General features: G+C 47.2%; 7 protein-coding genes across 7 annotated transcripts; 5 read left to right on the forward strand and 2 right to left on the reverse strand.

The window, feature by feature from the left end:
• The first annotated feature begins 697 nt into the window (after window positions 1–697).
• FOMMEDRAFT_171105 (alpha/beta-hydrolase) lies at window positions 698–2897 on the forward strand. Its single transcript, XM_007271319.1, has 5 exons — window positions 698–1006; window positions 1057–1362; window positions 1424–1550; window positions 1602–1812; window positions 1863–2897. Exons 1-5 carry the CDS (start codon window positions 775–777, stop codon window positions 2835–2837), a joined length of 1851 nt encoding a protein of 616 aa, XP_007271381.1. The 5' UTR covers window positions 698–774; the 3' UTR covers window positions 2838–2897.
• Window positions 2898–3114: 217 nt separating this feature from the next.
• Window positions 3115–5359, forward strand: FOMMEDRAFT_161874 (terpenoid cyclases/Protein prenyltransferase; the record flags this gene model as incomplete). Its single annotated transcript, XM_007271320.1, has 8 exons — window positions 3115–3224; window positions 3363–3503; window positions 3557–3585; window positions 3617–3708; window positions 3817–3959; window positions 4065–4430; window positions 4499–4551; window positions 4608–5359. 8 exons carry the CDS (start codon window positions 3115–3117, stop codon window positions 5357–5359), a joined length of 1686 nt encoding a protein of 561 aa, XP_007271382.1.
• A 1407-nt stretch (window positions 5360–6766) lies between these two features.
• On the forward strand, window positions 6767–11233 carry FOMMEDRAFT_96408 (NAD-dependent glutamate dehydrogenase; the record flags this gene model as incomplete). The annotated part of the gene is made up of 14 exons (XM_007271196.1): window positions 6767–7254; window positions 7369–7994; window positions 8072–8259; window positions 8324–8388; window positions 8457–8588; window positions 8655–9018; window positions 9109–9208; window positions 9256–9291; window positions 9351–9563; window positions 9681–9878; window positions 10007–10094; window positions 10231–10397; window positions 10666–11093; window positions 11165–11233. 14 exons carry the CDS (start codon window positions 6767–6769, stop codon window positions 11231–11233), a joined length of 3162 nt encoding a protein of 1053 aa, XP_007271258.1.
• A 538-nt stretch (window positions 11234–11771) lies between these two features.
• On the reverse strand, window positions 11772–14361 carry FOMMEDRAFT_114317 (quinone oxidoreductase). The gene is made up of 9 exons (XM_007271321.1): window positions 14198–14361; window positions 13825–13998; window positions 13660–13765; window positions 13455–13569; window positions 13043–13290; window positions 12664–12775; window positions 12399–12459; window positions 12013–12071; window positions 11772–11872 (listed from the first exon to the last, which is right to left on the reverse strand). The coding sequence occupies exons 1-9, from the start codon at window positions 14306–14308 to the stop codon at window positions 11845–11847; spliced, it is 1014 nt and encodes a 337-aa protein (XP_007271383.1). The 5' UTR covers window positions 14309–14361; the 3' UTR covers window positions 11772–11844.
• A 3246-nt stretch (window positions 14362–17607) lies between these two features.
• On the reverse strand, window positions 17608–18397 carry FOMMEDRAFT_161878 (uncharacterized protein; the record flags this gene model as incomplete). The annotated part of the gene is made up of 2 exons (XM_007271322.1): window positions 17608–17831; window positions 18154–18397. 2 exons carry the CDS (start codon window positions 18395–18397, stop codon window positions 17608–17610), a joined length of 468 nt encoding a protein of 155 aa, XP_007271384.1.
• A 166-nt stretch (window positions 18398–18563) lies between these two features.
• FOMMEDRAFT_171110 (uncharacterized protein) lies at window positions 18564–19082 on the forward strand (the record flags this gene model as incomplete). Its single annotated transcript, XM_007271323.1, has 2 exons — window positions 18564–18701; window positions 18849–19082. Coding segments are annotated over 2 exons (224 nt in total), but the record flags the coding sequence as incomplete, so codon positions are not given.
• Window positions 19083–19492: 410 nt separating this feature from the next.
• FOMMEDRAFT_161880 (uncharacterized protein) lies at window positions 19493–21172 on the forward strand (the record flags this gene model as incomplete). Its single annotated transcript, XM_007271324.1, has 9 exons — window positions 19493–19503; window positions 19575–19692; window positions 19755–19790; window positions 19852–20046; window positions 20117–20169; window positions 20220–20265; window positions 20365–20437; window positions 20607–20839; window positions 20978–21172. The coding sequence occupies 9 exons, from the start codon at window positions 19493–19495 to the stop codon at window positions 21170–21172; spliced, it is 960 nt and encodes a 319-aa protein (XP_007271386.1).
• Window positions 21173–22121: the final 949 nt, after the last annotated feature.

The following is a 22121-nucleotide window of genomic DNA, read 5'->3' on the forward strand; positions in this document are numbered from 1 at the left end:
TCTCGTCAACATTCCTTTGAGCTGCCTCGCCCAGAACAAGACAACCTTCTCAGATGTCAATTGAGATATTTCCCTTCGTCAGCCCGGGCCACTTGAATTAAACAGTCATGACGTTCAACTCAATCAACTTGAGAACATCAATGCGTGGCCAGAGTCTGAGAGAAATGGTGTGCTGTTGTTGTTCATCATGCGTTACAGCATGTTGTTCAGATGACATGCGATGGAACACATCGTTGAAGCAGTGCTGAAAGTAACTGGAAGAGAAGAAGACTCACGAGTACTTGATTATCAGTGAAACGTTACTGACTTAGAGTAGAGTAAACGTAAGTATATGCGTGTCTGGTCTGCTTTGAACGAACGTGTGTTTGCGAATCTTGGAGATTACTAGTATCGTGAAAAGCCTGCCTCTATTAGTTCTTTATGCCGGAAACTGTTGGCTTGAATTCCTGATAAACCGTGCAAAAGTATGCAAATACAATGTCCATCAAACCTTGAATCACCGGCAAAGTGAGAACCATTCTGGAAGACCTTCTGCTGCTGTAGGAAAATAAGTTGGCCACACCATTCCTGGTGGCATCTGTAGAGTGCACGTGCTCTGGAGAGGTGCACGTGCACAAAGGCTCAAAACACGTCTAAGTAAATCAGCACACCTCTTGGTCGTTTATCCCCTAAATCGCATTACAGGACAGTTCGCAAAGCAATAACTAGATCGTATCATCCATAATAAATCGACTCAATCTTCGATGAAATAATTTCCGCGATATTATTTGCGACATGCAATCTCTTTCTCTTCCTGTCCCCGTGGCGGTATTCATTCGTCGGCTCTTCAACGTGTTCTCGTCAATCACAGTGTCAAGTCAATATTATCTTCTACAGAAGGCCGAAAGTGAATCCGGGAAGGATGGAAGAATCAATGGGAAAGCGTTACGAAGGTCTGAAGGCTCGCCAGTGAGGTCAGAAACGTTACTAGCGCGTAGTGTTAAGGGGCAAGGTGAACGAGATACAGGTGTGTTCCCATCTGCTTAGAGTACATTTCATGGCTAACGTAGGAGCTAGCTAATTTGTTTTTACACTCGCACTGGGGCCGTTTAAAGCCTTGGCCATGGAACACAGCTTCCGCGCATCCTACTCGGAGAGCACATTCTGTCTCCGTCGACGAGGCAAATAGCCAAGGCTCCGTTGAGGAGAACCAGCCAACCGAGAAACCCACTCCTCCGAGTACTCCTTCACCAGAGCGTCGAACGCCTCCCACATCTCATACAACCCCAAACGAGCCCCTGACCCCCATTTATTCTCTCATGCTCAATCCGACTCTCTTTGACCCGATCCGAGCACCTCGAAATCCCATTGTCCTGTGTCACGGTATGTAGCATGGTTTGACTCCTCGGCATGGATACTGAAGACCCCTTGCATATTTTCGAAGGCCTGTATGGTTACGACGTTAGAGGACCATCGAATTTCCCTATGCTTCAACTACATTATTGGGCACACATTCTTAAGATACTGAAGAAGAAAATTGGTGCAGAGGTTATTGTAACCGGGGTTCCTGGGTACGTATACGCTCTTCAACATGAGGACTGTTTTTATTGAGTCTATAGCAGCACAGGCTCGGTAGAATCGCGAGCGGAGCGGTTAGATCAATATTTGCGTAAAGCGGCCCCTGGGCGCGACATCAATTTTGTGGCTCATTCAATGGGAGGATTAGACTGTCGACATCTTATTACGCATGTGAAGCCGAAGGAATACAATCCAGCTTCGCTAACAACGGTCTGTACACCTCACCGAGGAAGCCCATTCATGGACTGGTGCAGCGTACGTTGACACTTTTCTCTGAGCACATCGATATTCATCATACTTTCCAGGAAAATATTGGGATTGGGAAGCTTCAACGACAGGCAGAAAAAGTGTCACAGAAGGCGTCCGAATCCACGGACACACCGACAGTTTTCTCGTTAACGAACTTGCCATCTTCCTTGACGACGCTTCTTCTGTCTGTCCTTGACTCGCCAGCATATGCAAATCTCAGCACCCAATATCTGCAGAATATCTTTAATCCAGCGACTCCAGATGATCCTCGCGTCCGCTACTATAGCGTTGCTGCTCGAACGAAAAGTATGAACGTGTGGCACCCGCTGTTTCTTCCAAAGACGGTCCTGGATGGCGTTGAAGCTCGCGAACGAGAGGAGCATTCTCATCCGGAAGAAGAACAATGGGGTAACGATGGTTTAGTAACCGTACGGAGCGCACGCTGGGGTGAATTCCTGGGTATACTAGAGGGTGCAGACCACTGGGATGTCCGCGGAGGAGGGGGGTTAGGGCCTGACAATGAATGGAATATTGACCTTGCTCTCCCGAACTCTCTGAAGAACAGCCTCTCGGATCCATTCTCGCACGTGAATGTGAACTTCAACTGGAAAGACTGGAGCCGGTTGGTCGGCGCGTGGCGAAAAGAGGTAGAGGATCGAGAGGATCGCGAACGGAAATCTCCATCAGAGAAGAAGAGCTCTGCAGACGAATCACAGAAGTCAAAGGACAGGGAGGCGGAGGATGCTGCGCTGAAATCATCCACCGATAAACTTTCAGCTGTATTTGACTGGATCGTTGAACAAGTTCCTTACTCCCCGCGTAACTCGTCAACAACTACTACTCCAAGCTCCGCCGATATCCAGTCTTCCCCTCCAAGACCATCCGCGTTTGTCTCTCCGGCTGTGCGGAAAGCTGAGGACAAGCGAATAAAGGCGAAGAAAGAGAGTGAGGCCGGGGATCCACGATTGAAGTTTGACCTTGAACGGTTCTATGTTGCACTGTCCCGAAAGCTGTACGATGATGGACTATAATAATTACTAGTACATAAGGTTTTGCTGTTGTTGTGCAATAATAAATGTATTTTTATTCCGTCTCTGAATTTAATTCGTGTTACTTTTGATCTTTCGACTGTCTCCCACTGTCCAGCAATCTGGACTCGGATGTGAGAAACATTTACCCGATAAGTGTTTGATGCCGTTCTATGTCATGTCAATGCTTGATCATATTTCCGTACGCTTTCATTCTACTAACCCATTCTCGTAATTATCCATAGGCATAAGCTGTCATTTTCAAAAGGGGATGCCGACGATGAATGACAACATTGAGCTCGGCGCGCTCAACAAAGTTGCACATGCTAACTTCTGCAAACGATGTCTATACGGCTTGCCTTCTGAGATGGCAGAGGCGGACTCTGCACGGTACGTTAATCTTCTTTCAACATAATCTTTCATTATATGATAAATGCGTTACTGATACTCCGTTGGATTGATTCCTATATGCTTTCGATGACTATCAAACTGTTGGTGCGGAACGTGGCTTTGAACGAAATCCCGTAGCGTCGCGATTGGATTCTACTGTCTTGGCGCACTCGATATCCTAGGCCTGCTAGACACAAAGATAAGTAATGAAGATAGAGAGGCATGGCGTGTGTGGATCTGGTCGCAACAAGTGAAGAGGCCAGGACGGGTTAATGAAGGGTGAGTGTATCTCCGTTTATCAAGGTACGCAACGTGACGATGGACTTGTGAAGCGCAGGTATGGACATAACATTTCGGAATGGTAGCAGAGCTGCAGGCTGATCAATGTGAAGACAATCGGGATACAAAGGCAGTGCATATAGGCGGATTTCGTCCTGGCCCGTTTATGCATGTTGAGTTTAACGAGTCGGAAGCCCAAGCCACGGTGCGCATATACTGGCTTTTAGTGTCTAATCCCATGTCTAAAGTCGTTCCCCTGCACAACAAATCTTTGCGCATTGTACGAACTATGTCTATCTCGACGATTATGTAGCATGCACTAGATGCCGACCTGCCGCATCTAATCATGACATACACCGCGCTACTCAGTCTAGCGATTCTCCGGGACGACTTCTCGCAACTCGACAGACAGGGTCTCATCGGTCTCTTGCGAGCGACTCAAAAGGATGACGGAAGGTACGCATCCGCTTTCCCATAAATCCAAATATAATAATAATTACATCTTCAAATAATAATAATAATAATCCGTTGTGAACGCATATAACGCATATACGCACACAGCTTCAGCGCGGTCCCCGGACAAGGCGAAGCCGACATCCGAATGGTATACACCGCATTCGCAATCTGTGCGATGCTAGACGACTGGACGGGCGTTGACGTTTCCCGTGCGCTTGCGTTTGCGCGCGGGTGTATGAGCTATGAGGGTGGGTTTGGGCAGGCTCCCGGAAATGAAGCGCAGGGTGAGCGTTCCGTTTCATCCTTTCATTTCCCGAGCATGCCTTTCTCCCCTGAAAACGACTTCCCTGGTGAGGCGCAGTACTATCACGCGCTTCAGCAGCTTATCGCTCGTTCCTCGTATCTCGCCCTCATGCTTATCACAAGCTTGATTCATAAACTATTATCAAGCCCCTGTCCTGAATCGGGCTTGTGCATGGTCTCGACCCTTGGATAAGCTTTTCACAAATAGCGTTTTAGCGTTTCCGTGGACTGTAAAGCGTCGATCCTGCGTTATATCCATTCATTTTAGGTTCCTTGTCATTTTATTTACGTTCGGCGATACTGTGTGTCCTTATGTCCTTGCTAATTAAACTATCGAACATCTAGGTGGCCCGACGTATTGCGCGCTAGCGACGCTCGCTCTTGCACCCGAGACGCACTGCGCCGAGGCTACGTTGAGTAAAGAGGAGAGGAAGAGGACAGAGCGATGGCTTGTACAACAACAACAGGCGTTGTACGTCCTAGAAGAAACTGGAGAAGGTACCAGCGGAAAAGAAGGGGAAGTAGAGGGTGGCGGGTTTAGCGGTCGAACGGAAAAAGAAGGAGATGCTTGCTACAGCTTCTGGTGCGGAGCTGCATTGCGGATATTACGTTCTGGAGCACTCGGCGGACAGGATTCATCAACAATGTCATCGCCAGACTCGTCAAAGCGTTATCCACAAGCACAATCACACGACATCGAATCTACCTCGAGTCCCAGACCCAGTTCCTTAGACAACGACTTCGAACGCCAACGACAAGACGAAGAATCCGACTTTGTCGAACGACTCACGCACGCACGGTTCCTCTCGCGTTGTCAATTCCGACTAGGTGGACTTGCAAAAGCGCCTGGTGCGCATCCTGATCCGTATCATACGTACCTTGCACTCGCCGCGTTGGCTCTTTACCCTCCATACCCTTCTAATTCTTCGTCTTCTCTCCCCCCGGACTCTCGTCATGACACGGAAGGAGATGGAAAACTCAAAAGGGAAAGAGAAAGCTGGAACCTTGCACGATTGGATCCGTTGATTAACGCATCGGTGGAAACGGCTCGGTGGGCGTGTGAGAGGATCTCGGGGAAGGTGTCGCCTACGGAGTAGCCCTCTCTCTCTCTTTCTCTCTCAAAAAATAATTCCACTCTCAAACTCCCTGTGTTTCTCGGCGGTAATATTTAGTTCCGCAAACACGCATATATACTGTAATGCTTCATTACTTGGATAAAATTGGACTTGGTTGGTCCGACGGACGAGTGTGTTTATAAATAGTGGGTATTTGTACTTATTATAAATAGGTGGCGGTTGTGGACGGAGCTTACCCCGCGCTAGCAATGACAGGCATAGCCTGAGCTGTGGTCGAGACTCACGGAACTTGGAATTTCGAATTCAAGCGGCGAGAAGTTGCGCCGACGCTTGTTGCTTCATGTACAGTAGCAGAGTAAGCAAGCGAAACAAAATATCCCATGCAGTGAGTATATGCCGAAGTAAGTAGAGGACACACGGCGTCGACTTTCCGAGTGCGAAGTCAACTGTTATGCGACTGGAAATTTGAGAAGCCGATCGCACGACTATCGGCGAAACAAAGCTCTCTATGTGTTTACTTTAATCCGTCGTATGGTTCGTACCACGTCCATAAAGCGTAATGTCAGACGTTTGGGGTGCGTTTGTTTATATGCACCACGACGAGTAGAGTTAGAAAGGACAGTGATATCAATTATCAAATGAAGGGTTCCTTCCTTTCGTCCCGGCTCGATGGCTTCGGCTTTAATGAGTCAATGATATTGAAACGACGACTGTTCGGACATTCGAACATCAAATATGAGTGTGCAAAGTAGGGTAACATATGACGAAAAGGCTTGTAACATCCGATCTAGAACGGTCAAAATAGATCACCTGACGAAACTCGGAAGAAGAGGCGTCGGAACGATGACACCCTACCAGTTTCAGTTTCAATAGAGCGACTCATGACCGGCCAGATGAATATGGTGTTGCTGTATTATGTGAAGGCGCGAAATGTGCGCATAAGGTGGATGGGCGGACGAGGTCCGATAGGTTGAGTGTGCAGTCTTGAATGTAGTGCGGTCGGGTCAGATCCGGCGTGCATTTACTTGGTTTGAGCGGGCTTAGCGGCCAGAGGAAGAGGTTCATTGAGAGGATAGACGCGGTAAACGTGCGCGAGAAAGACGTGATATTGTCCCGACGAACGATGCTCAAAAGTTTTATATGCACGCCATTCACGTTTACCTTCGCGTCTCTAATCGATTGGTCTAACTATGATCACAGAAAGGAAAGAAGGAGAAAAAAAGCGATGCAAAATAGCGCATAAAGGTGAGATGAAACGAAAACGGGAGGAGGACCGGTGATCACCTGCAGGGTCGTCGGTCCACAGTCGCCTCAAATTAACACACATCCATCCTCCAGTACATAAACACCTCTACCCTGTCTCCGCATTTCTTCATCCTACCCCTCACTTACACTCATCTCAACCTTTTTTGTCAATCCATCATCATCATGTCCGACAAAGGGCCTGACAAGGCTGCTGCTAATCTCAAAATACCAATCCCGCGGCCGGCCCATCTCACCCCAACCGCAAGCAGCAGCGGGACAAGCAGCCCAGCGAGCGTAGGCGTCGTCACCAACGCACCGGGCTACACCACACCCATTTTCAAGGGCAAAGACGCGCAACGACGCGAAGTCGAGCGTCTCGTCGCATCGGGTGGGTTCATCCCTCCCTCTCTCGTCCCCAACGAAGTGGCATGGTTCTACGACCACCTCGGCATCGACGACACGTATTTCGCCGCAGAGTCTGCCTCGGGAGTCGCGGATCACGTCCTTGCGCTATATGGTGCGAAGATCCTTGCGTTCACGAAACATGACCCCAGTGCGCTCTTCATCGAACTCGAGAAGATCAACCCAGATGGACGTGGGGCGACGTTCATACATAATAGTCAGCCTGGTGTAACCGCCAGCACCGGACCTGGTGCAACATGCGAGAAGAGGTACGTGTATATGCTATGCATATGTGTTTTTTCATGCGCATATACCCAGCTTCTGTTCTTCCGAATTTCTTTTCTGATGTTTTTTTCCCGCGTGATTTGTTATTTTTGAAATAGAATCGACGCGCTGTTCCTGGACGGCGCAACTCCAGAAAAGTGCTACAGGCTCGAGACGTACCGTTCAGGTGGCGCCGTCTCGGCAACTGCATCGCAACAACTCAGGTGCTACTTCATCTCGAAGTGCTCCTTCCCCAAGCACGACTCAATCAAAGATGCGCAAGGACGCACAGACATCCGACGCGTCTCGGACCCAGTCTTCCTCGAGAAGGTAACAGCCAACACGCTCGCAATCTACCAAGCCGTCCTCTGGACAGTCGAAGCGCGTACAGGACCTGTCATCGAAGTCTTCGACGTCGAAGGTACGCGCGAAAAGCGCGTCGTTATCGGGTACCGCATGGGCTCCACCACGGCACTCTTCTCCGCGCTTTCCGATTTGTATCATTTTTACTCCCTGTATGCGAGTAGGAAGTATGTTGAACAGTTTGCGAATGGGATTACGGTCGTTAGCCTTTATTTGAACCCGCTCCCGCATCCTCCACCCGGGACGCCTCCGATCGAGCATGCGATCCTGCAAGTGGTGAAGGAGGCGTCATTGCTGTATTGTTTACCGGATAACCCGTTCTTCCGTCGTGGAGAAGGCGCGAACGAGCAGCAGCACGCTGTACAGGAAGCTACTTATGCTTGTATGTTTCCTCTTCTATACAATCATCACGCGTTTTGCCATATTAGCAATGACTAATGCGTTATTCTCTTCTACTAGACTGCGGCTGGATCTTCGCACAACACTTCTGTAATCGCCTTGGACCGGCGTATCTTGCGTTGCGCGGGATTCTCGACGAGAGTAATGCGGAGCACGCCGAAGTGCTCAATGCAATTAAGCGCCGGTTCCGTGAAGAGACTTTCACGCGTGAAAGTATCATGGAGGCAATCGCGGCGTACCCCGAGCTTGTCAGTACCTTTTACTTCCTGTGGTTTCGAACAGAGAGAACCAAACTGATGATTGTCTTTTTAGGTGCATTTGTTGTACGTGAATTTCGCGATGACGCATTATCCGAATACATCGAGTCAGGACCTTGTGTATGTCTTTTTCGTCGCGATTTTAAATACACAAGTTCTAAATTTAACATCTTCATTTGCGTTGTCAGCCCGACTATTTCCTTCCAGAGGTTGAAGGTCCAGCAGCCACTCTCAGATGAGGAACTACACGACAAGATCCGTCGTACAGTCGCAAACAAGCATGCACAGCAAGTCCTCGAGAGTCTGCTTATTTTCAACAAGTCAGTTGTCTCCTTGATTAAAGTAATATCAACCAGAATAATTGAATAATCGAACACCACATACAGAGCGGTCCTCAAAACAAACTTCTACCAACCCACAAAAGTCGCACTCTCCTTCCGTCTCACACCAGACTTCCTTCCGGCCGTCGAGTACCCCTCAAGGCCATTCGGCATGTTCTTCGTCGTTGGCGCCGAATTCCGTGGCTTCCACATTCGCTTCCGAGACGTTGCGCGTGGTGGGATTCGTATCGTCCGCAGTCGAAATAAGGAGAATTATTCGATTAATCAGAGACAATTGTTTGATGAGAATTATGCGCTGGCGGCGACGCAGAGTTTGAAGAATAAGGATATACCAGAGGGTGGTGCGAAGGGGACTATATTGCCAAGTTTGGGAGCGAACCCGAGGACGACGTTTGAGAAATATGTAGATGTAAGTATCTTATCCTCCATCTTGTGCTTTTGGAGTACATTTTCCTCGGTTTGCTTACTGGGATTTGTTTGTTTTGGTGTGTGTATACAGGCAGTCATTGACTTGCTCATCCCTGGAGAGAGTCCTGGGATTAAGGAGAAGATCGTCGACCTGTATGGGAAGCAAGAAATCTTGTTCTTTGGTCCAGATGGTGTGTAACTTTGATTTTACTGGCTTCACTTGCACTAACTCTCGGAGCAGAGGGTACGGCAGACATGATGGACTGGGCTGCACGTAAGTCTTCTCACTCTCAGTATTTTAGCAAGAATCTCACTATTCTTTGTTACATGTAGTACATGCACGCGAGCGCGGTGCTGAAACGTGGTGGAAGTCATTCACAACAGGCAAGAGCGCAGAAGCACTCGGAGGCGTACCGCACGATAAGTACGGTATGACGTCGTTGTCGGTCAGGCAGTACGTTCTCGGGATATACAATAAACTTGGGTTACGCGAGAAGGATATTACGAAGGTGCAGACGGGTGGTCCGGATGGTGATTTGGGCTCGAGTGCGTGATTTTATCTTCTCGTGTAATAAATATCCTTGTAAATCCTAATTCGCTGAAACACTTTCCCTTGTCTTTCTTTTCATTCCTTTCTTTTCTTTTATGGCTGATGTGACGCAGACGAGATATTGCTAAGTAGTGACAAGACTGTCGCTGTCATCGACGGCAGTGGCGTGCTCGCCGACCCTGCAGGTCTCGATCGCGAGGAACTCATCCGGCTCGCCAAGCTGCGTGTTCCGATTTCAAACTTCGACAGGTCAAAACTTGGGAAAGATGGGTATATCGTCCTCGTTGAAGATCAGGATGTCAAATTGCCATGTAAGTAAAAAGTTTTCCTTTCCTTTACCACCACCCCTCTCCTATCCCGATTTCAATCTCGTTCGTTCTGTGGAGATTTGTACTGATTAATGCGAATTTGACTTTTTTTGAATTTCGTTTGTATGTAGCGGGAGAAGTGGTATTGGATGGGACTGACTTCCGGAATACGGCTCATTTCCGCTTCAAGGCGGACCTATTCGTTCCATGCGGCGGTCGGTGAGTGTACCCTTCCTTCGTTTTCATGTGCCTAGCCTTCCACTCGTGGGGAGAGTAAATTTTACGCTCCGCTTTCATTCACTATTCACTGATACACGCTGCCCTCTGGCTTCTTGTTTCAATCGCTCTTTGACAGGCCCGAAGCAGTGAACATCTCGAATGTTGCCTCCCTGATCGACAGCGAGGGCAAGCCGCATTTCAAGTACATTGTCGAGGGTGCGAACTTGTTCCTGACGCAGCAGGCACGACTTTACCTCGAGAAGCGGAAAGTGATTTTGTTCAAGGATAGTTCCGCGAATAAAGGTACGATTTTTTCTTCTTGATCGTGATTGCTTCTTTCCTTTTTTAATAATTTAATTTCGATTTAAATTGGATTTTACTCGCCGTTTTCTTTTACTTTATCTTTTTCACTTTTTTTCGCCAATTTCACCTTGTCTTCCCGCATCATTGATTCCTGGGAAACCTTTACATTTCATTCTATCTCATTTCGTGACTGGATTCTTGGCTTGGCGTTAACGTACCTTGATGCATACATGGATGTATTGACTGACGCGCTATTCATTCGAAATAGGTGGTGTAACGAGCTCCTCGCTCGAAGTTCTCGCCGGTCTCGGCCTCTCCAACGACGAATACCTCGACCTCATGGTGCACCGCACAGGTCCTCCAAGCGCCTTCTACCAATCATATGTCAAAGACATCCAACAAAAAATAACCGAAAATGCAGCAGCAGAGTTCCAATGTCTCTGGCGTGAACATTCTCGTGCAGGTGGAGCAAAACCACGAACGGTTTTGAGTGATGAGCTTTCGGGGACGTTGAATGCGCTTCAGGCGGAATTGGAGGCGAGTGATTTGTTTGATGATGTACCGAGTCGGAGGGGAGTGATGAAGAGGGCGATACCGGGTACGCTTGTTGAGAAGGTGGGACTTGATGTATTGCTTGCGCGGTTGCCGGAGGCGTATCAGAGAGCGTTGTTCTCGAGTTGGGTGGCTTCGCATTTTGTGAGTGATGCTTGGACTTTTATTTGCCTTGTGGTCTGGTGAAACTAATTTTTTAATTTCCATTTTTTTAGATTTATAAGTACGGAACGAGCGGCTCGAGCGTTGACTTCTTCCACTTTGCACGAGAGTTAGCTGCATAAGTAGCGAAGTACGAAGTCGATACGCAAAGACGAAAAGCAACGGCTTCGGAATGATTTTTCTTTTCTTTCGCATCTTGCACTTCAATCCAAATCCAAATCGATTCGATTCGGTTTGCCCTCTCGAGTAATCTCCAAATAAACGGAGATTGTGTAGTCAACGGACTATGACGGCCATTGTACGACTACAAAGTAGATAGACGAAGAAGAGGAGAGACGTGGTGGAGAAGTTAGAGGAAGTATGAGGTACAACTAAGAAATTGACAGTAATTATGGCATAGACTTGTTTCTTCTAAATTGCATGTAGAGAATGGGGAAGTGTTAGTGAAATCAGCAATCCTAATGTTTTTGGCCTTGTCTATCTTCGTTTGACATTTGTCTCTTGGTCTTCGTTTGAGGGTTGGCGGAAGTGTACTTTATCAGTAGTAAGCATATTCCTTGCATATTTGAGTATATGCACCATACAACTTTACTCCTTGACTCAATGGCACGTCAAAGCGCATAAATACTTACATCATTCCAATCTTTACAGAATATTGATGACATTTCAATCTGGTATTACACATTACAGTTGACTTTCTTTTCTTTCTTCAATACATATCCTGCATCCCCAGTCACACCACCTCCACAATGATCTTCCCACTACAAAGCAAAGCGCATCATCGTGAGATCAGCACATCAATAATCATCAATAAAGTACGAAACGCAACCGAAAATATAAAACGCAATGAATAACTTTGACATCATAAAAGAGAAATAGAAAGAAAAAATGAATCACTCACATATTCCGATCCGCCGCCATCTCACGGTGCGCTTCCTGGATCTCAGTCCACGGGTACACCTAAACGGAGAAAGAAAGACAGAGCGTTGACAGGGTCAGTATACAATTAGTATGAGTATACAGTCAGCTTAAATGTAAGAAGTATTTATATCAAGCGCCCCTTAGAAACCAGCAGGGAAACGGGAATGATACATAATACATAATAGAGAAGGAAAACGCAATCAATATCCCCGAGTCGGGTTTATTGAATTATTGAATTATTGAATATACACTAATACAGTGTATTCAATGTTATTCAATGTCAATTGGATTGATCCCTACCAAGAGATCAAGAGAAGACGAAACCAAGGGTGTTGAAATCACACGCGCTTTGTAAATTGTACGTACCTTATGAATGTAAGTCTTTAGCTTCCCATCGACAAGCGCCGGGAGGACTTCATTTTTGAACCTGAACAATAGAGTATGAAACATGAAACAAGTACGCGGGTAACGAGTGGCAACGATAGTAAAATCAAATAAGTGTATATAATGCAAAGAGTACGGAGTGAGATAAAATAAGCGCCACAATCCCATCGGCCAGGGAAAATACGGCGTGTATGCGTCGAAGACGTATGTAATTGGGGACATGAGAAATTAGGAACAAGGAACGTACCGGATGATCAATTCAGATTGGTATTGGACGGACCGAGCGCGCAGAGTTGACCCCTCGATGTGAAGCCGCTTATAGAGGATCGGAGCGAGATTGAAATTAGATACATCGGCGCCTGAATGAAAGAAAAGAAAGGAATAAAATGTCAATATGCTGTGGAGTCAGAGCCAATGAAAGATGGTATCGGACTATGGTGCGATTCCGCAGTGAGAGTGGCATGTCAAGAGAAAATGCTGGGACAAACAAGAATGCTGCGGCAAGCTTCAACGTCAATGGAACATGTCATCGCCGGCTCCTCTCAGTCGGCATTCAAGAGGACGGAGAGAGATGGCTCCGAGTTCACCCGATAGATTATGGTGGCAACGCAATCCGATAGACTTACCGCTAAGAAGCGCAAGCATCGTCATCCGTCCGTCCACGGCAAGGGTGCTAATATTCTTAGTCCAGTGGCTCTGCCCCACGAAGTCGATCAGTACGTCAACACCCTTTCCATTTGTTGCCTTCTTGACTTCTTGCTCGAAGTCTTGAGTCTTATAATTTATTGTGTGAGTTGCGCTGAGTCCACCATCCGGCATATTACGCAGGAAGTCGAGCTTCTCCTGCGTCGATGCAGTGGTAAAGACGGTCTTCCTGTAGTGTCAAATCAGATGTAGACCAAATTAGAAAGTGATGTCAAATTGAGACGGAGATTGGAAGATGGGAGAGAAGAATGCATGAGGAGATAGGAGTGCTACGACCGGAGAAATACGGCGAAACGGACTTAGACCAAAGGAAGAGATGGCAGATCTACTCACGCGCCAAAGAAACGAGCAAGCTGGTTCGCAGCCACTCCGACGCCCGAAGCGCCCGTATGAACGAGGACGTCTTCTCCCGCTTTCACCCTCCCTACCACGACAAGGGCCTGAAACGCTATCAGGGAAATCAAGCGGAGATATCAGCGGTGTTACAAACATGTCGAATTGCTAAGAACAAGACGTCGAGCGGTTGACAACTATTTACCTGTCAACCAGACTTCAGGGATACTAGCGGCCTGCACCCAGGATAGATGTGGAGGTTTCGGCATGATGTGACTCTGGGGCACAGTAATATATTCTGCATAGGCTCCCTGAGCCAAGCATTGAATAAATTATCAAGCAACTTGATTTTTGAAATGAGAGTGCATACGCCAGAGGCAAGTCCGAACACTTCATCATTAATTTTCCACTGCGATACTTCGGATCCGAGTTCAGCAACATGACCAGAAAACTCGACACCGAGAATCTGTGAAGCGCCTGGAGGCACTGGGTATCGCCCTTCACGCTGGAGATGATCCATTCGGTTTAGTCCGAAAGCTTTGATCTATGCGGCGCAGTACGTCAGAATGTATTTTCCCAAAATATCAGGAAGAACAAGAGATAGCAGGAGAGATCATTTCAAAGGGGAGGCCAATCCAGGGTAGATGTCTCCGTCTCTAGTCAATCAATAGAATGAAACAGCGCCCCCTTGATTGCGGCGAGATGCAGACTACTGCAGCAGAACAGCGTGGGAGAGAAATCACCTTGACAAGGACCTCCGTAGGTGATGGCTTTGGCTTTGGCGTTTCACCGAGGATGAGGTTTTCGATGGGTCCAGCACCGTTTTTGACGAGAATCGCCCGCATCTGAGACATTTCTGTGATCTGTTATGGATGGCAGTGGGCGTCCACTTGCTGGTGATAGTACGCGTCTAAGTTCAACTTGTGAGCTCGTCAGGTCGCGTTGATGACGAATAAGTTGATCGGACCGAGAGAATATTAATGATCAGCGTGCCGACTTACTTCCGTAAAAGGGAAAACGATGGTCACACGATATGAAAACAAATGAAATAACTAGAATTTAGAAAATTGTCGCAATCCGAGAAACGCATTTCTTACATGTACGAAATCAAAACACAATTTGTCATTTCTCAAACTGCTGACACAGAGTCGTTTCATAGTGACCAAGATATTTTAGTCTGACTCACTCCAGTTACTTGACCTGTCGCATCCTTCACCGTGTTTTCACCGTGTATTAGTGAGCAAATCCACAAACTACTAGTCCTTGATAATATTTTCTTACTGTGGAAAACCATCTCGGAATGCAAAAGTAAATGTTGAGACGTCGGGATTATTTCCGTGGATCTGACGATTTACTTCCGCCAAATAAACTTCCGAAACGCGGATAGACCTCGACGATCATACCATCCAACTCTGTTTTGGACTCAGCGCAATCCCGACTCGGAGATCTTTAGTTTCTCAATAGGTTTAATAGTGCTACACCACTGGAAATCGTCGGTCATCAAGGCAGGCCACGCTGGCTGTAGTGAACAACAAATGCTAAGTACTTCACATGGAAAGATCACGATATTTGGATGACCGGATAGAAAGAAACGTGGCCGATTGATACCGTGCTGTACAAGTCCTCATGCCCAACTCTCGTAAAAACTATCATAGTTCCTTTAGCTGTACTAAGTTCTTCGAACGAATCCATGGATTCGGCATCACCTCAAAGCCTAGCGCTTCTGCGGGTCTCACGTACACATCGGAACAATCAAGAAGAATACGTAGCTTCATCATCGCATTCGAATCGCACTGTTGTCCATGCGTACAAACCTATTATCCCACTTTGTATGAGCTGAAATAGCCGGCGATAGCAGATTAAACCATTAAATGAAGGTAAGACGGAGCAGAATAGGCGTCGAAGATCGATGATGTTCATTAATGATTCACGACGGCGCCTCCAGGTCACTCCTTCCCAAATACGTATGAATATTCACCAAGCGCCACGCAGCATGGTAACTCGTCCCATGCATATCTCTATTCAGCGTCTGTTCTCAGCCTCAATTTGATTTGTACTTACGTCGCCTGTCCAGAGGCGAACTATGCCCGAACGCGGAAAGGTGCGATACGTACATACATTGTTTAATTTACGACACACTTGTACATAAACTATCTCCAATACTAATTGTATAGTAAACTTTAGAATTTTTGACGGGTAAGCGCTGCTTGTCACCAGGATAAGGTTGTCATGAAGCCGCCCATCGACATTGCGGCGGTGTTGTGGCAGGGCATGCCAAACCTGCTTTACGAGTCTTTAGACCCGAGAAATAGGATAATTTAGTTTGTTGGTGCGTTGACGAGTAAACCCAGGTCTGACCATTTCATGTAAAATTATAGGAGGAAAGTCGTAGAACAAGCTGTTGAGTTGTAGCATTCAACGTGCATAGAAATGCCACCAATTCAATTATAATTAGATATTAGCAGCTTCCAGGAGATCTCGAGTCCTACGGTCAAGTGATAGGACACGGAGAACAGTCGAGGCAAGTGGAACGTCTCGTCTGATAGCCTAGATCCTCTAGAAGCTCAATCGAGGTAGAAGAGAAGTTCAGTTGTACAAGGATCCTATGATCCTCGATGTCCACAGAGCGGACAAAGTCAGCGCCGGGGAGCGGGGTCTGCATACCATATCAACCCATGAATAGTCTCTGTATTCAACGTAGCAAGGTCTAGACTCAGTCATCTCGGCAATGTTTCCAGGATCGGAAAATCAAGGACAGCGTGTCCACCTAATTAGCCTTGTTTGAACAGACTGAGGTGCATCTGGATCGTTTTGGCCTGTGTGGCTGCCGCATATGTACGGGGACCTTATCCTGCTCCTGGATCGCGAGGATTTCCTCAATTCGTTCAAATTCCACCCCTAGCCCATCTGTTGGCGTCAGTACTGACAAGTTCCGGCACCAAGCTAGAACCAAAGATCGCCGGGATTGGCTTGCCTTCTAAGTTGACATGGACAAAGCTTGATGGCGCACGCATTTCCATAAATAACTATATCATGGTGTTCCGGTAGAAGGGATCTCCGTAACAGGATGACGATTCAGGCAGAGATTCCGGCTACAAGCCGAAATACGTTAGTGACATGATAGTAGGATTGGAATCAGAAAGGACCAGACTGCTTACTCCACATTCATCAAATATTATGAAAAGGTTACAACAACCTCCGAACAGTTTTTGCCAATAAATAAAAATCGAGTAAGTCCGTCCGGCGCCGTGCAAGTACTGGATTAGCACCCAAGATGCTTGATGCACTACCCCGGCCAAGAAACGCACCGAGCCACCTTGCCCTGCGCGAACCGCTCGAAGAGCAAAGGTGGCCCCGAGTAACAGTCGTGCGGCATCCCGAGGATGAAATTCTGTTTCCAAATCGATAGTTTTTAAAGTCTCATCAGACAGAGCCATGCAGCGATACAATGCAAATGATCGGCCAAGCTGGTGCGATCTGGCACAACATTCAGTCCGATTTCCTCACTTACCCTATCTGAAACACGGAGCTGCGAAATGGAGCAAAGTTACATGCACTCGTCACATCGCAACACATGATGAAACAATTCCCGAAGACGGAATTGGCAGAAAGCGGCATGTACGAAATCACATTTGTTTAGGGTTCTTGTCTTGGTTTGCAGACCGCAGCGATACGAATCCGAGGTCGAGTCAGTGCGAAAATCCTAGTCAGAACAGCATGATGAGCAGATCCAGCGGGGTTTACTGAAATCTTCACTGAGCGTTCAATTGCCTAGTATCTGACCAATGAGGCATGAGCCAGAGGTTAATTGTGAAGAGAAGAATGACGCGGCGTCGGCCACAGGACACTCCCGAGTCCCGACAGAGTCATCTCTAGCGCCTTTTTACCCGCCCATTAGATGATGAACTGATCATTCAGAGTGGATGGACCTAATTGCAGTCTACTACGCTTCCCTTCGCCCTCGATAAGCACTCAAGAGCATTCTAGCGAACCACCGACATAGTTGTATTCAGTACTAGAAGTTGATTCAGTCGTAGCGCGCAATGTGAAACATTTTGGGCACAGGTAAGGCGCCGGAAATTTGAGTTCTGCTTGTGAGGAGACTGCAATGAATAGGCGCATGCTGATATCGCTGGGCAAACCCTGAACTGCATTACACCGCATGAAGGCTCGGTGGCACCACACGATGTACGCACTTAACGACATTTTTTTCAGTGCTTTCTACGACCATGCATGCCGTGAAGTATTCATGCGACATCGATAGAAGTGCGACCTTCATTTGACGCACGTCCGTAGACAACGGCGAGCATGCTGTGCGGAAGTTGTCTGAGAACCTCGAGGAGAGGAAAAAGAACAAGGCGAAACTTAGGGCATCGGCTGGCAGCCGAATGCGGTAATGTGAACCGAGATCACATCAAATCTTTAACAAAAAAAATATTCTGGATATGCGGTCGTGACTCGAAAACCAACTCAGACCCTACTCAGCGCACCCTAAGGCTGTGGGGAGATGTTCCTGATCTTCAGGAAAGAAACACACTCTCAAAAAAAGGTTCCGTAAATTTTCTATACTCGGATAGGCGGCTTGAGACCGCGGGCTAGGAGCGGTGCTTCTTATCCAGGTAAGGACGACCGAACGGTGAGGTACACAACTGGCATACCCTTCTCCGTTTGCGACGCGCTGAAACCTAAGCAAGTTTACTGTGACGGGAATCGCCATCACGCTGGGGCGTCTCGCATTTGGCATTCAACATCGGATTTCGGCATCTTGCACCTAAGACCGAGTGCTGATACGTTCCTTGGCCGTCGCGTGGGATGATCTTAAAACAGTAATTACCTGGTGTTGCATAGCATATCGAGGAGGGATTGCGTGGCGGTACCGTCCCGGTGATGGCGTCTGAGTCAAAATGGAAGTCCCTATTAACCCAATCGAGCCGCCTATCCATGCAATGATCGCTATGTATAAAAGGGCACTCGCTCTATACTCAAAAATGCAACAAGCCCTCGATCACTCGTCCGCTCTCCCAGTAGGAAGACTTCTTTCATAGTCGCGTAACACTTTCCCTCACCATCGAACATCTGCCGTTCACACCAACCTACACTACTCTCAACATGACCGGCTTCAGCTCTTACTTCACTTTCCGCTCCACGTCCGCCGAGCACAGTTCATTACCTGTAAATCATTCGAGCAAGGACGGCAAGGGCTCGTCGAAGGGCGCTATCAAGGCTGCGGCACAGTCGAATGGCCCAGTTTTCTATTGAGCTTGACGCGCTGGCCAACACCATTGAATCGCCAACATATCACTCCTGGACACATGTATCATTATCGTGCTAATCGGCTACAGTGAGTTACTAGTCATATCGGAGCCATACTCCAAGTGCTCACCTGCTCTTTAGTCTTCCTCTTCCTCTTCGTATTCGCACACCGTACCACTCGATGCCATTGGCATATTGCGCGCCCTATAGCCTACACATGCCCATAATTACTATACACCACCCAAGGATCAGCATTAAAGGAAAGACGGACGGACGGACCTCTAATTAGATTTTGACCTATTCCGCAGCATAATCTTATTCACTCGCACTTTCTCCTTCCCACATTTCCCATCACGTCTAACCAACGCATCACCCCGTTTTGGCTATTTATATCATTAGCTATATTTTTTCGCAAGGTTAAGTAGTACTGTAGCTCACCTGTTGTCTCCGATCAATATCCAAGCATCTTGGAATTTTGCCCAGATCCATATGTGATATGAACTATAAGCTGCCGAATCAAGAGAAGGATCGGGAAAGGACGGTGAAATGTCAGTCGGAAGCAAGTGGGTTGCACGACTTCAAGTTTCTTGACATATTGATGACTTTTTGGCTTTGCCTATAGCAACTAAATTTGCGCAGTAGCGTACCTGAACCCGGGGTGACAACGCCTGCCTGATCCCGTTGATGCAAATTTAGTTAGAGAACGCTCTTTCCACCGCGGTTGATGACGCCGTGGACTGACCTGTTCGGCGGTCCGCCACTTTGATTGATGCATAACATGCAGAATGATTGTATCGTACGATGATACGAAACGCTCGGCATCCGATATCTCATAAATATTGCATCCGCCCTTACCCAACCGAATAGATCTGCTCAGTCTTTTGACCAAAACAAATGGGGAATACTGCAACAGCGTAAAGAGGGAGTCGTACTAGCCGCGGTAATCCGTGCCATGTTTCGCTGTACAAGTCAAGGGAATGTTCAGGTATAACCTGTTCGTAAAGCGGTATCGCGGTATCAAAATTAAGATTGAAGGCACTTGTGAAGGACGACGATGCAGTTGTGACGTATGGATGTCAAAACGTATTTAGTAATATTAAGTAAGCTCTCCCTTTGACCTCAGTATAATATTGCATCATTTCAGACACCGCCCTTAGCCACTGGTCTGCAAGTTCTATTGCTCGAGAATGGTAATACCATTGGTATCTCTTTCTACTACGAACTGCCACTGTCACATCCTCTGCGCTACATCCGGAGCCGTCTGTTCGATCGATACAAGCCACAAGTGGCGAAACCCAAGCTGCCCGATCACGAACCGTTTGACGCTAACGAAACCCACGTACTAGTAGTTCAGGCAACCAAAACCTGTCCGAGATGGAACGAGAAATCATTGGGAAGTCCGTGCACAGCGGAGAGCGTCTTCTCCTGTTCCCGTTGGCTCCTCGACAGAAACTCCATTTTGGTCAGCCTCAATCCCGACTGCTCGGTTTAGAAATCTAATCATGTCTAAAGTTCTGGCGGATTCCTGGCAGCAATAGTTACTGTCTCCCTCAAACACGTAGGTTTCATGTGACAAGTCACCAAGATTGCATTGCATATGACAACATATCCGAATTGCGACCAATCGACCGGCATGTTTTGTGTGATATATCACAAGTTCTTGGATGATCGGCCCATATTTTTATTGGAGATTAGTCGTCTTGTGGACAGGGCCACGCGTGAAAAACCAGGTATGTATATCAGAATTCTGGACTCGGTCGTTTTCCCTCTCAGTCAGCTTCTCTCCCCGGCCTACTACTAGTAATAAGGTTATGAAGTCTGGTTCGCTTTGTCTTGTTTATCAGATTCAGAACGGGTAAATATTCTTTAGCTGAATTTAGTACCAGCCATATCACTAAGCATCCGAAGAGTTCGTGGCTGCTTTGCGGGTGCCTTCTATCGATGACCGTTATGCGTCCAGAAAAGGTAACTTCGATATCGGCGTTCATGCTCGTTGGGAACTTGATCTCAAAATCTTCCTTATGGTGCACGTCCCAGGAGGGAGAAGGCATACGACTAGCATTCGCGCGGTGGAAGATAGAAAATATCAGCGGTTTGCACGGGAGAAGCGCGGAAGAGAAGAATCTGTTCAGGTCGGCTCAGTGCCTTAGAATGGATTCAGGAAAGCAAATAATAGAGACATGGTCATGGCAGGACATCTCTGAGAGCCCAAACCCACAACGTTAAAATTTCGAGCTGCCCAGACAAGTACCATATTGATTATCATGCAGTGGACTTCCCGCAATGCACAGGAATGGACCATCACCACAAGACACATATTCCCATTCCCAAATAAAGGTAATGGGAATGATCTTGGAGAGCGGCAAACGACAGCTCCGGTATCAGAGATTCTCAAGAATGGATGGGCAAGAAGAGAGCTCAAGAACTGTATTGACAGGTCAGACGTATTAGGCGACTTCAATTAATTGGCAGAGACACTTGCAGAAGGGCTTCGGCAATTTAGAGTTAAGATGCCAAGAGTTATGCAAGTCTCTCAAAATTGAAGAGCTGGACTTGCAGAGATCGACATTTAATGCCCATGTCACGTTACTCATGATTTTTGTTGGGTTGTAGTCAGACATTTCTTTATTTCAAACTCCGACGCGTCTGCAAGTGCCAACAAGTGGGTTCGAGCACTTGCAGAAACTTGCAGAGAGTTGCACGGATTTACATCTCTATTTGGTATATATTAAGGTACGTCCACTTTGCCAAGCCACCCCAAAATTTTCCAACTGTCCTGCAAGTGCTCCTGCCAATTAATTGAAGTCACCTATTGCTTGCCGTCCACACCCATACGGGAAATTCCAGTCTCCGCGAAGCAAGGCGCGATCGCGGAGGTTGAGATACTCAAGATCTGCCAGATGCATGAGACTTCTTCAGAAGCGTCAAAATTCTATATAGATAAGCGTTCATGTCCTAGGGTTGAGTACACAAACTCCACTTTGCCCAGTTCCTCTTTGACATTGTGGCGCTCTTCTCTGTTCTGACTTTTCATAGCTTATACATCTTACGTTGTTCTTTCTAGACGCACTGGTGATGTTAGAACTTCGTGTATCTGTCATGGAGAGTAGTTCTATGTGCTATATCAACTTCGTCTTCGAACACGCTGGAGGAGCGTGCAAGAAAGGTACAGACCTGCGACTTCTTGAATAACTCTTCTGGCTTCTTTCGTCCACGTTTAAATCTTCCCGCGTTCCTACACCAGATGTGCAAAGCGGAGATAGGTTCGCATGAGATCCAGCAAAGAATCTTGAAATTTCTTGATCACCGAGCGGAACGCGGGGTTCCGATCTTGTTATCTTATTATCCTCTTCAACTCAACTCTAACTCAAGCTTACGGACAAATGGAAGACCTAGCTATCAGTGACGAGCGAT

Source organism: Fomitiporia mediterranea (genome assembly GCF_000271605.1).
Source record: "Fomitiporia mediterranea MF3/22 unplaced genomic scaffold FOMMEscaffold_16, whole genome shotgun sequence".
NCBI lineage: Eukaryota > Fungi > Basidiomycota > Agaricomycetes > Hymenochaetales > Hymenochaetaceae > Fomitiporia > Fomitiporia mediterranea.